Here is a 12881-nt window from a genome sequence, read left to right as displayed (position 1 = left end):
TGGCAGTTGTCACAGCTAGAACTCCAGATCAGTACTTTGCCCATTATGCTGTAGAAAGTTAGAGTATGTAAATAGTCCCTTACAATGCCTTGCCCAGGGCTTTCTTTACTTTTTGTAGCTATTGAGTAAATGAGATGAGAGAATCTTTACAGGTTTTGCTTTAAATAATGGAAATATAGGCAGGTAGAGGTGGTATGGTGTACTAGATGGTTAACGTAAGACTCAGGAAGAACTGCATTCAGATCCTTTATCTGATGAACCAGAGATAACCCACTTAACATCTCAGTATTACAAACAACCCCTTCAATTGTAGAATAATGTGGTCTGTCTTTGGAGGAGACTTCCTTACTTGGTTCCAAAAAAAAAAAAAAAAAAAAAAAACCAAACAAAAAAAACAAAACAAAACCCAAAAATGTTTTAAATTCACTTAATGGGTTTAATTTGAATAGGAACCGGCTCTTTCTCTCTTTCTTTCTCTTTCTCTCTCTCTCTCTCTCTCTCTCTCTCTCTCTCTCTCTCTCTCTCTCTCTCTCTCTCTCTCTGTCTCTTTTTATCAAAGGCACTTTAATTGAACTCCCATCATGAAAACAATTAGACCAGATTTGCCATACTTAACCAGTCAATAATTCAGTGGTGGGATCTCGTTAATAGACATTGCTCTCCCTATGACTGCCATTTCAGGAACGCAGGATACGTAGCTATGTACTCCAGGGATTAAATGGCAATCAATATTTTCTGTGAACTTTTTGTCCTCCACAGAAAGAGATAGAAGCACAATTGTAACCAAATGAAGCTGAGACAAGGGGAGGTTAATTTTACCCTGTGGTATAACAAGCAGTTTGTAGAACTTGGATTATTCTGTTTTTTCTTTGCTCTCATGTGTTACATAATTAATTACATCAATCTTAAAGAAAAAAAATATAGATGTGTTTCAGATACAAAGACCAAATGGAATTAGACTTGTCAGTAAAATTTTGTAGCTCTTACTGCATTGTTCATTGATCAGCCAGGTGAAGACTGCTCCCTACTAAATCCAGCAGCATGAATGCAGAGGTATTTTCCAAAGAAGAAAGGAGAAAATCTGACATGGACCGTATTTCATATGCATTCATTTAATGAAAATAACTCAACTCAGCAAATATTTTATTTTTTAGGTATCTGAAGTGTTAAGGCACTGGGAAAACCCAAATACTGGAAACCAAAAATAGGAAAACATTCTTGTCCTCAGGATGTTTACATTTGAAGGTTTTCAAGTTCATCAATCATTAGTGACTTAGATAAACAAATCTTTGTACACATTAAAGAATAGCATGTGAGACAGTATTTTATAATAAGGGCTAAGGATAACCTTGGTAAACTATAGAAGTAGATCATAGGAAAAAACCCCAATAGAAGGAAGTTCTATAAAGTTAAGTTGGTGGTAGTTTACATGGGTTTTGTATGGTACTCCTTTTTATTCATCTCTGATTGACTGTTGAACAGGCTTTCAAGCTCTCAGGGCCATTTCTATCCTTGTATCTCACTGCAGGTGACTTTACCTCTTATTGAAAAATTGAGGCCATGCATTGTAAGCTCCCTCATCTTTGCTACTTGACACTTCAAAACCTCCCAACATATTTAATCATTCCCCCTGCTTGAAATAATCTTTTCTCCTAAATCAGGTTATATTTTTCACTTGTGTCATCCCTTCTATTTCCTCTGAAATCCTGCCCTATCCAACCTAATCTCTTATCTTCAAATCTGCCCTTATTTCCCCCCCCCCCCCCATCATTACACTTGTACATTATTGGTGACTGGTCAGTTTGTTCCCCTCAGGGGCAGTGTGGTATAGGAGATAGAGAGGCATCTTTGAGTCCAAGAAAACCTTCTCCAATGACTGAAAACATGTTTAGGTCTCTTTTAAACTTAAAAGTTGACCGGTATGAGACTGATCAAGGTCCGATGTCACTTCCTCTGTAGGTTGTTTACTTTCACTGGTTTTACTTCTCATCAACCCCTCCCTCCTCAACCTTTTATAATTTGACTTTTGACCATTGGACCCAGAGTTGGAAAACAGGAAGAAGTTGAGCTGTAATGTTTTTGGTTAATTGTCTTAGTACTTTTAATGATTCCAGACTGTTCTTTAATTCGATTTTTTTTTCATATTAAATGTTATAGTTTATATATGTACAAATACATATGTATAACACATGTTATATATCTACATTTGTTATCATTTATCTATGTATATATTCATTCACAAAGTGCTAGGTGCTGGGGATATACATTGAAAAGCTTTCAGGCACTCACATTCTATTTGGAAGAGAGTATATCAAAAGTGGTGGGGGTTCAGTTGTAGACAAGACTGGATAAGGAGGCCCAGAAACCTTAGGGTACATTAGCAAAGCAGTTAATAATGTCTGGGAGTCTGAAGAATTCAATAGCAGGGAAGCTGGCAAGGTCAGGTATTCTTTCACGAGGACTGTAGTGATTGACTCCTTGCTCATATGTAAACTAATTCAATGAACTGTCCATCTAATTGCATGTCATGATGTGTGCTAACAGATATTTTAAAATTTCCTTTTTTTCTTCTTTTATATGGATAATAATGAATAAAGATCTGTGATTTCAGTGATACAGGTAATTCCCAGGTGAGAGAACTCCATCTAGCTATGTAGATATGTGCTGCTTTTTTTTTTTTTTTTCAGTTTATGTTTTAATGAATTGCTCATGGTCACCTTGTCAGTATGTATCAAGTCCAAATTTAAACATAGGGCTTTCTGGCTTCAGAGCCAGCTCTCTATCCATCATATCACGTTGCCTCAGTGGATAATAAATTGATCAAAATTGAGCAATTTAGAGATATACTAAAAAACAAAACAAAACAAAAACAATTCAAAGGCATTTAACATCTAGAATGCATAATATAAGAAGATACTCTTTATAATCAGCACATATTAGTTTTTTATTTAGGTACTGTGATCAGCCTAGCTCTTCTAAAAGGCAGTGTGAAAAGACTTGAATCATCTTATTATCTGCATTAGGTGTATGGAGAATTGAGTAATGAAATAGTGGGGGAAGGAGATTGGGAAGGAGACAAAGGAGAATAGGTTAAAATAACTAGTTTTGGCCAGCATAGAGAAAAGAAAGGTAAGAGATGATTCAATAAAAGACTTAAATATAAGGTAAATTAAAGGTTGTGCTTCTTTGCAGAAAAGATACATAAGGGCTTTTGAATCAATATGTATATGAAGTTCTCTTACAGAATATTTGATGATGAACTCCAATACAATCTTTAGTGAAGGCAGAATGAAATAAGTGGACATATAATAATAAGAGTAGTAGCTCATATTAAAAAAAAAAAAACAAGAAAAAAATCACAACTTAGAAAGCAATTTCTTTGGGACAGCTAGATGGTGAGTGTAGAACTAGTGCATTGATCCTCTAATCAGGAGGATTTGAGTTCAAATGTAGCCTCAGACGTTTAATACCTTTACTAGATATGTGACCCTGGTTAGGTTACTTAGCTTCGATTGCCTAGCCAAAAAAAGAGAGCTCCCCTTCTCCACCTCAAAAAAAAATCTCAAATAGTACTTATGAGCTCTCTGAGGAAAAAGACACAAATATCATAACTATCAAATTTGCCTTATATGAGGCAACAGGTATTTGTCCATTGTTTTTTTTTTTTCCCCATGTGGGACCTGTGATTTCAGGGAAACAGGGAACTTCAAAGTGAAGAAACTGTATACAAAAGTAGGTGCCTTTCCTGCGACTTATATTCTTAAGTTGTTGCTCATGGTCACAGAGCCATTTGTGTGACTCAGAAAGTAACTTGAGTTTCATTGATGAGATAGATGGCTACAGTCATGTAGCAAGAAATAACAGGATTCATAATATGTTCTCCTGTACCATTTTATTACCCAATTCTCCACACATCTAATGCAGATGATAAGATGTTTCAGGACTTTTCATACTGCTTTTTGGAAGAGCTAGACTGGTTATAGCACCTAAATAAGAAAAAATACGGATATTAGAATGTTTTCTTATATTCTGCATTCTAGATGTTAAATGCCTTTGAATTTTGTTTTTGTTTTTTTTTTACAATATTTCTAAATTACTGAATTCTGTACTTCATTTATATAAATCATAGCATTAACAATTTAGTATAATACAAAAATTGCTAATCAGGGTTGTTAGACACTGGGATGAATTATTGAGAGAAAGCTTGGAATTTCTTGCTTTTTAGTTTTTTTTTTTTTTTATGAGGCAATTGGGGTTAAGTGACTTACCTAGTAAGTGTAAGTATCTGAGTCCAGATTTGGCCTCACCTTCTCCTGACTTCAGGACCGTATCCTATCCACTGTACCATTTAGCTGCCCTTGCCTTTTAGTTCTTAAAAAAAAACCTGTCCTATGACAAGGGTATAACTTCTCTTTTGAACCCTGTTGTTCTGTGATATGTGGGTGGGTTCTGAAGACATTTATCAGAAGATTTCTGCTTTAAATGACTGTAGGAAATTTTTAGTTAGATTATAATGTAAGGGAGAATTCCATTAATCCCTAACTTAAATCTATCTACTTTTAGGACTCTGGCCTCCTTCAAACTATAAGAATGTTCACCTTTTCATTTCAAATATCGAAATGTATGTAAAGTTCTTTGTTCACAATCTCTAATCAAGGAAGGAAAAGATTAGTGTCTCAAGAATATAATTTTACACAAATGATTTTAAATGGATTTAGGCATGAGAGATAGAAGGAACCTTACTTAGTCTATGCAAGCATTCTGAATATTTAGATAAATTGATCCCCTCTCTCCTCTCTCTCTCTCTCTCTCTCTCTCTCTCTCTCTCTCTCTCTCTCTCTCTCTCTCTGTTTGTGTGTGTGTGTGAGAGAGAGGGGAGTTTTGAATGTTTTTCTTTTGCCTTACGAATCAGAATGCATAGGCTGTTGTTTTCTGTGGAAAGAGTCCAATCCAGGGCTTATAGGGACAATTTAGACCACGATAACAAAGCTTTTTGGATCCAAGAGGTTACCAGAAATGCCTTCACTATGAATGCACATTACCAGAAAATGTGCCTTTTATTTTATCTCTTATCCATGTTAAAGGAGAGAAAAAGCTACAAATATCCCCTTCTACCTCTTTTGATTGAAAATAAAATTTTGGGGAGAAGCGAGTCTAAATGGCTCAAGAGAATCGTAATCTTTCATTCCTTATGTTACCAATTCATTTCTGTTAACCCAAGATGCTTTTTTGAAGATCTGTAAATTCATCAGTGCCTTAGTTGTTGTTTTTTTTTTTTATAGCAAAATATAAGGCCATATATACAGGCACAGTGGGAGAGAGTGTAAGCTAGGAGTCAGGAAGACAAATTCAAATCTGATCTCAAGATGTACTAGTTGTGTGACCCTGAGTAAATCAATTAATCTCATTTGTTTATGTTTACCTCAGTTTAAAAATGGAGACAATAATAGCACCTGTCTCATGGAGTTGTTGAAAGGATAAAATGATTTGATATTTGTGAAAGCACTTAGCACAGTTCCTGCCACATAGTAGGTATACAACTGCTTATCTTTTTTCTTTCCTTCTCAAAAATTTAAAACAAAAATTTTCTAACATTTCTCCTCTTCTTTCCCCTACTTTGGATTTTCCACTATTTTAGCTGATAGACAAAATCTTACCTTGACTCTATATTCAAACCTTTGCTTTATGATCTTGAACAGTATAATTGATTGAGAGAATGAAAAAAGGGTTGGGGGAAAGGTAGGTATGGAGAGCCTAGTCTGAATCACCATAGCTGACTTTGTAAATTTATTACTTACTACACAGATTGCTCTCAAGACCTTGGACAGGGACCTCTGAAACATTCTCATCTGTAAATTTCCAGGGCCAGTCATGTCCCTCTGTGTGGAACCACTATGTATATAGTTTCAGCTCCCTGGAATTTTGGACTAAGGGCCTTTTGGCTCAAGTAGGAAACGGTAGTAAAGTGTATAAAAGAACAAAAGTGCCATTAAGTCTGTCCTAAATATACAACTTAACCCAATTTTCCTCAGCCAGTATCCAAACTTGAAAAAATTCACTATCTGTGCAGTAATAGGTTAATATCCTCCTAGGGTTTTTACACTTCATTTTATGTATTGGGGTGTCTTGCATCCATGACAGAATCAGAAGACAAAGGAAGGTGGAGAAAAAAAGCTGTTATTCAATACAGTAAAGAATAAATAAATCTTTTAATTTATTGAAAATTTGTATCATCTTTTACAGAGAACTAAAATTACATCTGAAGGATATGTTCTATTGCAGGACAGAATTCATACAAAGAGGCAAAATATCAATCACTGGGGCAGGATTTCTCAACTGCATATTAGAGACTTTTGCCCGTACTTTTCTAAAGCAGGGTGCCCAGAAGGTAAGCTTATTTCTCTTCCTCCTTCTAATCACTGGCATTCCTACTTTGCTGAAGTCTTATTCGGGTCTCTTTAAAAAACTATTCATTCTGATAATTTCACTTTGGATTCCATGCATTCTGTGAGCTTTGGAATTGACTGAAAAAGTCCAGGCTAGAAAAAAAATCTCATCTTTTCTCCTTGCTTCTTGATATAAATCAAACTATGTAGCTGTTCAATTTAATTTCCTTAATTAAAAACAGTAACTCTTTGCTTAATTCAGACTAGAATAGTCTTCCAACATGGCTTGCATTCTAGTGCTTCTACACTGAGGATTCTTGATCTTTTTTTTTGGTCATGCTTTACATTTGGGACTCTTATGAATATTGTAGATCCCTTTTCAGAATAATGCTTTTAAATATATAAAGAAAATATATGGAATTACAAGAAAAATGAATTATATTAAAGTAAAAGTAAAACCTTTATTCTGCCCATATTCATGGATCCCCTGAAATTCATCCACAGATATCGGGTAGTGACTTGATCTTTGGTTTCATTGGTATGAGGTAAGGAAAATACCACTATCATTGTAGACAGACATCTTTTCAGTTTATAATTTTAAAGAGTTTTCTAGAGTAGCTAGGTGGTATAGTGGATAGAGCAATGGACTAGGAATTAAGAAGATTCATCTTCCTGAGTTCAAATCCAGCATCAGACTACGTGACTATGGGCAAATCATTTACCTCCTGTTTGCCTCAGTGTCTTCATTTTTAAAGTGAGCTGGTAAAGGAAAAAGCAAACTACTATAGTGTCTTTGTATAATTTTTTTTAAAGTGAATTTTTTTTTTTGCAAAGATACTGAGATTGTGACTTGTCCAGGGTCACATAGCTAGTTTGTGTAAGTATCTAGATTTTGAACTCAGCTCCTCCTGACTGAAGGGCTGTGCCATCTAACTGGCCCTATTTTTTTTTTCTAATTGAGGTAATCAGGGTTAAATGACTTGCCCAAACTTGGGCAGCTAAGTGTTTGAGGCTAGATTTAAACTCAGCTAGTCCTGATTCCAATGCTAGTGCTCTATTCCCTGTGCCACCTAGCTGCCCCTACTACAGTACTTTTGCCAAGAAAACCCCTCAGATTTTGTCATGAAGAATAGGACATTATTGAAATTATTGAACAACAAAGAATAGTAGTTGTCAAAATATGGTTGGGGGAGGCTGTCAAAACCCTTTTATTATTGTTTTGTTCAATATATATATATGATTTGCCCAGGGTTCTATACAACAAGTAAATATCTGAAGCCAGATTTGAAACTCATGTCTTAATGACTTTAGGTCCAACATTGTCCAGTGGATTACCTAGCTTACCCAAAACCCCTATAAGGAGTCAAAGTGAAAAGTATTTTTACAATAATAAGATATTTTAATTTTTAATATGGTAAATATTGATAGCTTTGGCTTACATAAATAAGAACTTAGGTGAGAGGAGGTGTCCTCAATTATTTTATTTTATTATTTTTTTGCTGAGACAATTGGGGTTAAGTGACTTTCCCAGGGTCACACAGCTAGGAAGTGTTAAGTGTCTGAGGCCAAATTTGAACTCAGGTCCTCCTGATTTCAGGGCTGGTACTCTACTATGCCACCTAACTGCCCCATCTTCAATAATTTTAAAGAGCAAAATGGGGTAATGAGACTAAAAAGTCTCTGAGAGAATAAGTGACTTGCCCACAGTCACATTTTCCAGATTCAGGACTGAATGCAAATCTTTCTATCCTTGAGACAGACTTTCTATGTCATTTTCATGTCATTTTGTCTCTTTGTCTTTGCTAGTTTTATTCCCATTCTACTTTTTTTCCCCTAGGGCTGGGGTTAAGTGACTTGCCCAGGTTCACACAGCTAGGGTTGAAGTGTTAAGTGTCTGAGACCAAATTTGAGCTCGGGTCCTCCTGAATTCAAGGCTGGTGCTCTATCCACAGCGCCTACTTATTATTTTCTCCATTTTTTTTCTGTTCATTTAGAACTTGCCTAGTCTTCAAAGTCCATCTCAAGGGCTAGGAAGTCTTTTCCTACTATTTATCTATCTATAGTTATATTTCCTTCCTGCAACTTCCATCAATTATCTTCAGATATTGAACATATAATTATATTGTTTAATTTTTCAAGTATTTGTGTCTTGTCTCCAAAATTTGACTAAACTAGAAAGCAGGGATCACTTTTTATTTATATTATTATCCTTCCCAGTTTCTAATATAGTGCTGAATACAGACCAGACATTCTCTGAATACTTGTCGAATGAATGGAAGAAAATAGAATCACCAATATACTCCTCACTGTTTCTGATCGATAAGACTATAATAATTTTTGAATGGTTTTAAAACTTTAAAGTAATGTTCTCAAATAGATTGATGTTTTCAAATAAATTTCTGTGTTCTTCATGATTCATGATGTCTTAGAAACTAGTATAGCTTTTCTCTTGTTCATATTTTACTTTCTTTTAATTTATTTATTGAATGGCTTTTGTTTAGTTTGGAAGCTTTTTAGGGGGTGTTCTATTTGCTTTAATATCTTGAAGCAGTACCTTTTCATACAGTAAGCACTCAACAAATAAGCAATTATATTATAGTAGAGGGTTCAGAACCCTAGAGGCAGAAGATTTGCATTAATAACCCAGTTTTGATATCTGTTACCTGTGTGACTCTGGGAAAGTTATGTAGCCTTCATGAGTCTGTTCCCTTATCTACACAATGGGCTTAATTATACTTGTAATACTTACCTCAACCATCAATTTAATTTTTTTATTAAGATTCTACTAAGTGTTAAGTATTGTGCCTGGTGGTGCTTGAGATACAAAGACAAAATTTAACCAGTCAGCAAGTTCCTGAATTCAGGAAGTAATACATCCCATGAAGGAAAAAATATGTACATTTATAGGCCTATAAAAATACATGAAAAAGAGGATACAGGGTCATCTATAGGGTAGGTCATTACCATCAAAGAGGAATGAGGATAAGTCTCCAATAGAAGAGGTAGAGTTATGTCTTGAAGGAAACCAGGATTTTCAAGAAGGCAAATAAGACAGGAAATAAAATTTAGTGATGAAGAATAATATGAAGGACAGTTTTTCTGCATTATATATACCAGGACTTCTAAAACTTTTCCCACTTTTCCCCTTTTTTCCTGGGAAATTTTCAAACATTTACTGATAAGAATTCTTACTTTGTGACCCCCACATTCAGTTATGTGACCCCATATGGGATTGCAACCCATGGCTTAAGAAGATTTGGTATAGGGCATGGAGGAAAAGTAAAGTGTATTAGAAAGAAAAAGCAGTATGGGGCTAAGTTTTGAAGAGCTTTAAATGCCAAACAGAGGAGTTTGCTTTTGATCCCACTGGTAATAAGGAATGATAAGGAACTGTTGGAGCTTGGGTGTGTGATGTGTGCTCATATATGTTTGTGTGTGTTTTGGGAGTGACAGTCAGGTCTTGTACTTGAGGAATGTTAATCTGGTAGCTTTATTTGGGATGATTTGAAAAGGGCACAGAATTGTCATGTGCCCAGCAGAACATCAGGGAGGATTCAAAATATATAGCAAATTCAAGAAAGGATGTAAAATAGTAGAAGAAATTATATTCATTAGTCTCTGTCTTTGCTTTCTTTGTTCTTTTTTCTCTATTGTATGTTTTTTTACTTTATTCTTTTTTTTTCCTTTTTCATCCCTCTCCACTTCCCCCAAACAGGGGGAGTTAAGCACAGATATATTCATAAGGAGGAAGTCTTCTGCAAGAATGTGAAGACTTCCTCCAGTAGAATGCTTGGATGAGAACAATTTATTCCAATGGTGAAAGCAGGTGCTGTGGAACAGTTAGAGCTTGGTCAGATACTGAATATACCAACGTCACCCATTGCATCCCAGGCCTTGCCAATCACCTTGACTTTTGTTTTTCTGTTGGACTTTGATGATTCTTGAAGAGACAGTGAGGATTTTGTGCAACTCTGCCTCATTTAAATCCAATTCATGTATGAGTCAGGATGTCATATGGTGATATCATTGGTCCTCTTCAAAAAGGAATATATAAACATCTAGAGGCTACAAAAATAATATCACATATATATGCTTTTCTGAGAAGCATCATGGTTGTAGTGAAAGGGAGGTCCAATTTGGAATCAGAGTAAGCTGGCTTCAAGAATCACTGCTGACTTCTACTGGCTCTGTGTCCCGGGTAACCCTCATGGGCACATGAAACATCTAGGTGGTGCTGGGCTTGGAGTCAGAAAGGCATAAGTTCAATTATAGCCTCAGACTTAATAGCTGGATAAGTTGCTTAACCTCCATTTGCCTCAGTTCCTCCACTATAAAATAAAAAGATAATAATAATAATACCTACCTCGTGGTAGTTGAGGTTTAAATGAAGTAACAGCTTTAAAATGCTTAGCAAAGTGCCTGACACATAGTCTTTTCCTTTCCCTTCATAGACCATATTGGCAGCTTGGTGAAGCATAATATGTTTTAGAATCATGTTTTTGAATACACAAATTAAAACCTACAGGTTAGAGCACAAATCAATTATATTGAAGTACAGATAAAAAAAATTAAAATGTTCATAGACCCCAAGTTAGGAGCCCTTTTAGAAGCTAAGGTTATAAGTGAGTTGTATATTTGAATTGGTGGTATTTTCTCACTAAGCTCCCTACAATCAACCAATCAACCAGTCAATCAGCAAGTATTTATTAAGTACTTACTAAATACCAGGAAAAAAATCCCATGGTATTTCTTTTCATGGTGGTCGGGTTTTGTTGGTATGATATGTACATACCAATTATATACAAAATTTTATCCCAGTTATATACAAAATAAATACTAGGTGTGTGGTGTATGTGTGTATAGCAGGTATATATTAACTTTTTTCAAATATATGTAGATGCTTTTGTAATTGAGAAAAACAAAATTGTCTACATATTACTGAATTTACAATAGCTTTTTTCATCATGTTATTTTCTCAGCCAATGTAATAGTACAACTGTTATCATATGGGAATCCACAAGATGTTTCACATTAAAAAAGATTTCTCATACTTATAAAAGTTGGAAACTGATTTAGTAAGTTATGAAATGACATCAGTAGAAGGGATGTCAATCATGGGAAAACCTGTACCAATGAAATCTTAGTTTCTTGAAAGATGTGTTTCCAAATTCATAAAATATAACTTTAAAGAAACTCACAAAATAGCTTAGGTGTCTATTATTGTAGGAATCTGTTCCTAACAGTCAATCTAGAGTTTATGAACTAAGAAGTAATTTCTAATAATTTTCTATTTATTCAAGTGTTGCTACCAATAAGGAATTTGAAAATTATTATTTTTTTCCTAACACTACTGTTCTTTTTTTAGTTCAGTGTTTCTGAGCACTTAGAGACTAGGAAAGATGTGAGAAATATGGAGATCTCATTTTGCATTTATGTAGCATTTATTTAGTAAAAAAAATTAGGTTAGTGAAATACATTTGCAGCATGTGCTAAAATAATTTAAGTTATTCCACCCCCTCTATTGTCAAGACCCCATCATTATTTCCATTGTATTAAGAGGGAAACTGAAGTAGAAAGAGACTGAATTCAGCAGCTTGTGAAATCACTATGTGAGAACTGTAAGGGACCTTAGAGAACATCTGGTTCAACCCTCTCGTTTTGTATATGAAGAAACAGACTCAGAGTAACAGTGTGCTTTGTAAAATCTCTTTCTTTCTTAATAGTATTTTATTTTTCCAAATACATGTAAAGATAGTTCTCAACATTCATTTTCATAAGATCTTGAGTCCTCAATTTTTTCTCCTTCCTTCTCTTAAACTCTTACCCCTTTACACCCAAGATAGCAAACAATTTGATATAGGTTATATATGTAGGATCATTTTAAACATATTTCTATAAAAATATGGAAAGAAGTGTTATGAAAGAAACTCAAGAAAGAAAAAGCAAAGAACTACAATAAAAAGGTGCTATGATTTTAGTTTCAACAGTTCTCCCTCTGAATGTAGGTGGTATTTTCCATTCCAGGCCTATTGAAATTGCCTTGGATCACTGCATTGCTAAGAAGAGTCAATTCTATCACAGTTGATCACATAATGTTACTGTTATTGTGCACAATGTTCTCCCGATTCCACTCACTTCATTTAGCATCAGTTCATAGAAGTCTTTCCAGGCTTTCTGAAATCAGTCTCCTCATCATTTCTTATAGAATTTTAATTTTCCATTTCATTCATAACTTATGTAGTTATTCCCCAATTGATAGATATCTTCATAATTTCCAATTCCTTGCCACTGCAAAAAAAAGAGCTGCCACAAATATTTTTTTACATGTGGGTTCTTTCCATTCCTTTATTGTTTCTTTGGGTTACAGACTCAGTAGTGACACCGCTGGATCAAAGGGTATGCACAGTTTTATTGTCCTTTGGGAATAGGTCCATATTGCTCTCCAGAATGCCTGGATCACTTCACAACTCTATGTGAAATTTCTTGAGACAAAGT

At 34.8% G+C, this 12881-nt stretch overlaps 1 protein-coding gene across 1 annotated transcript in view; it reads left to right on the top strand.

Moving 5' to 3' along the window:
- PRELID2 (PRELI domain containing 2) overlaps positions 1–12881 on the top strand; it is an 83600-nt gene that overhangs the window by 45313 nt on the left and 25406 nt on the right. The window contains exon 5 of the mRNA XM_074291712.1: positions 6283–6388. Coding sequence (XP_074147813.1) covers positions 6283–6388 — 106 coding nt within the window. The remainder of the gene's footprint in view (positions 1–6282; positions 6389–12881) is intronic.

The sequence above is a fragment of the Sminthopsis crassicaudata genome, chromosome 2, assembly GCF_048593235.1.
Source record: "Sminthopsis crassicaudata isolate SCR6 chromosome 2, ASM4859323v1, whole genome shotgun sequence".
Taxonomy (NCBI): domain Eukaryota; kingdom Metazoa; phylum Chordata; class Mammalia; order Dasyuromorphia; family Dasyuridae; genus Sminthopsis; species Sminthopsis crassicaudata.
The sequence above is the reverse complement of the archived record's forward strand: the minus strand, read 5'-3'. Positions and strand labels throughout refer to the sequence as shown.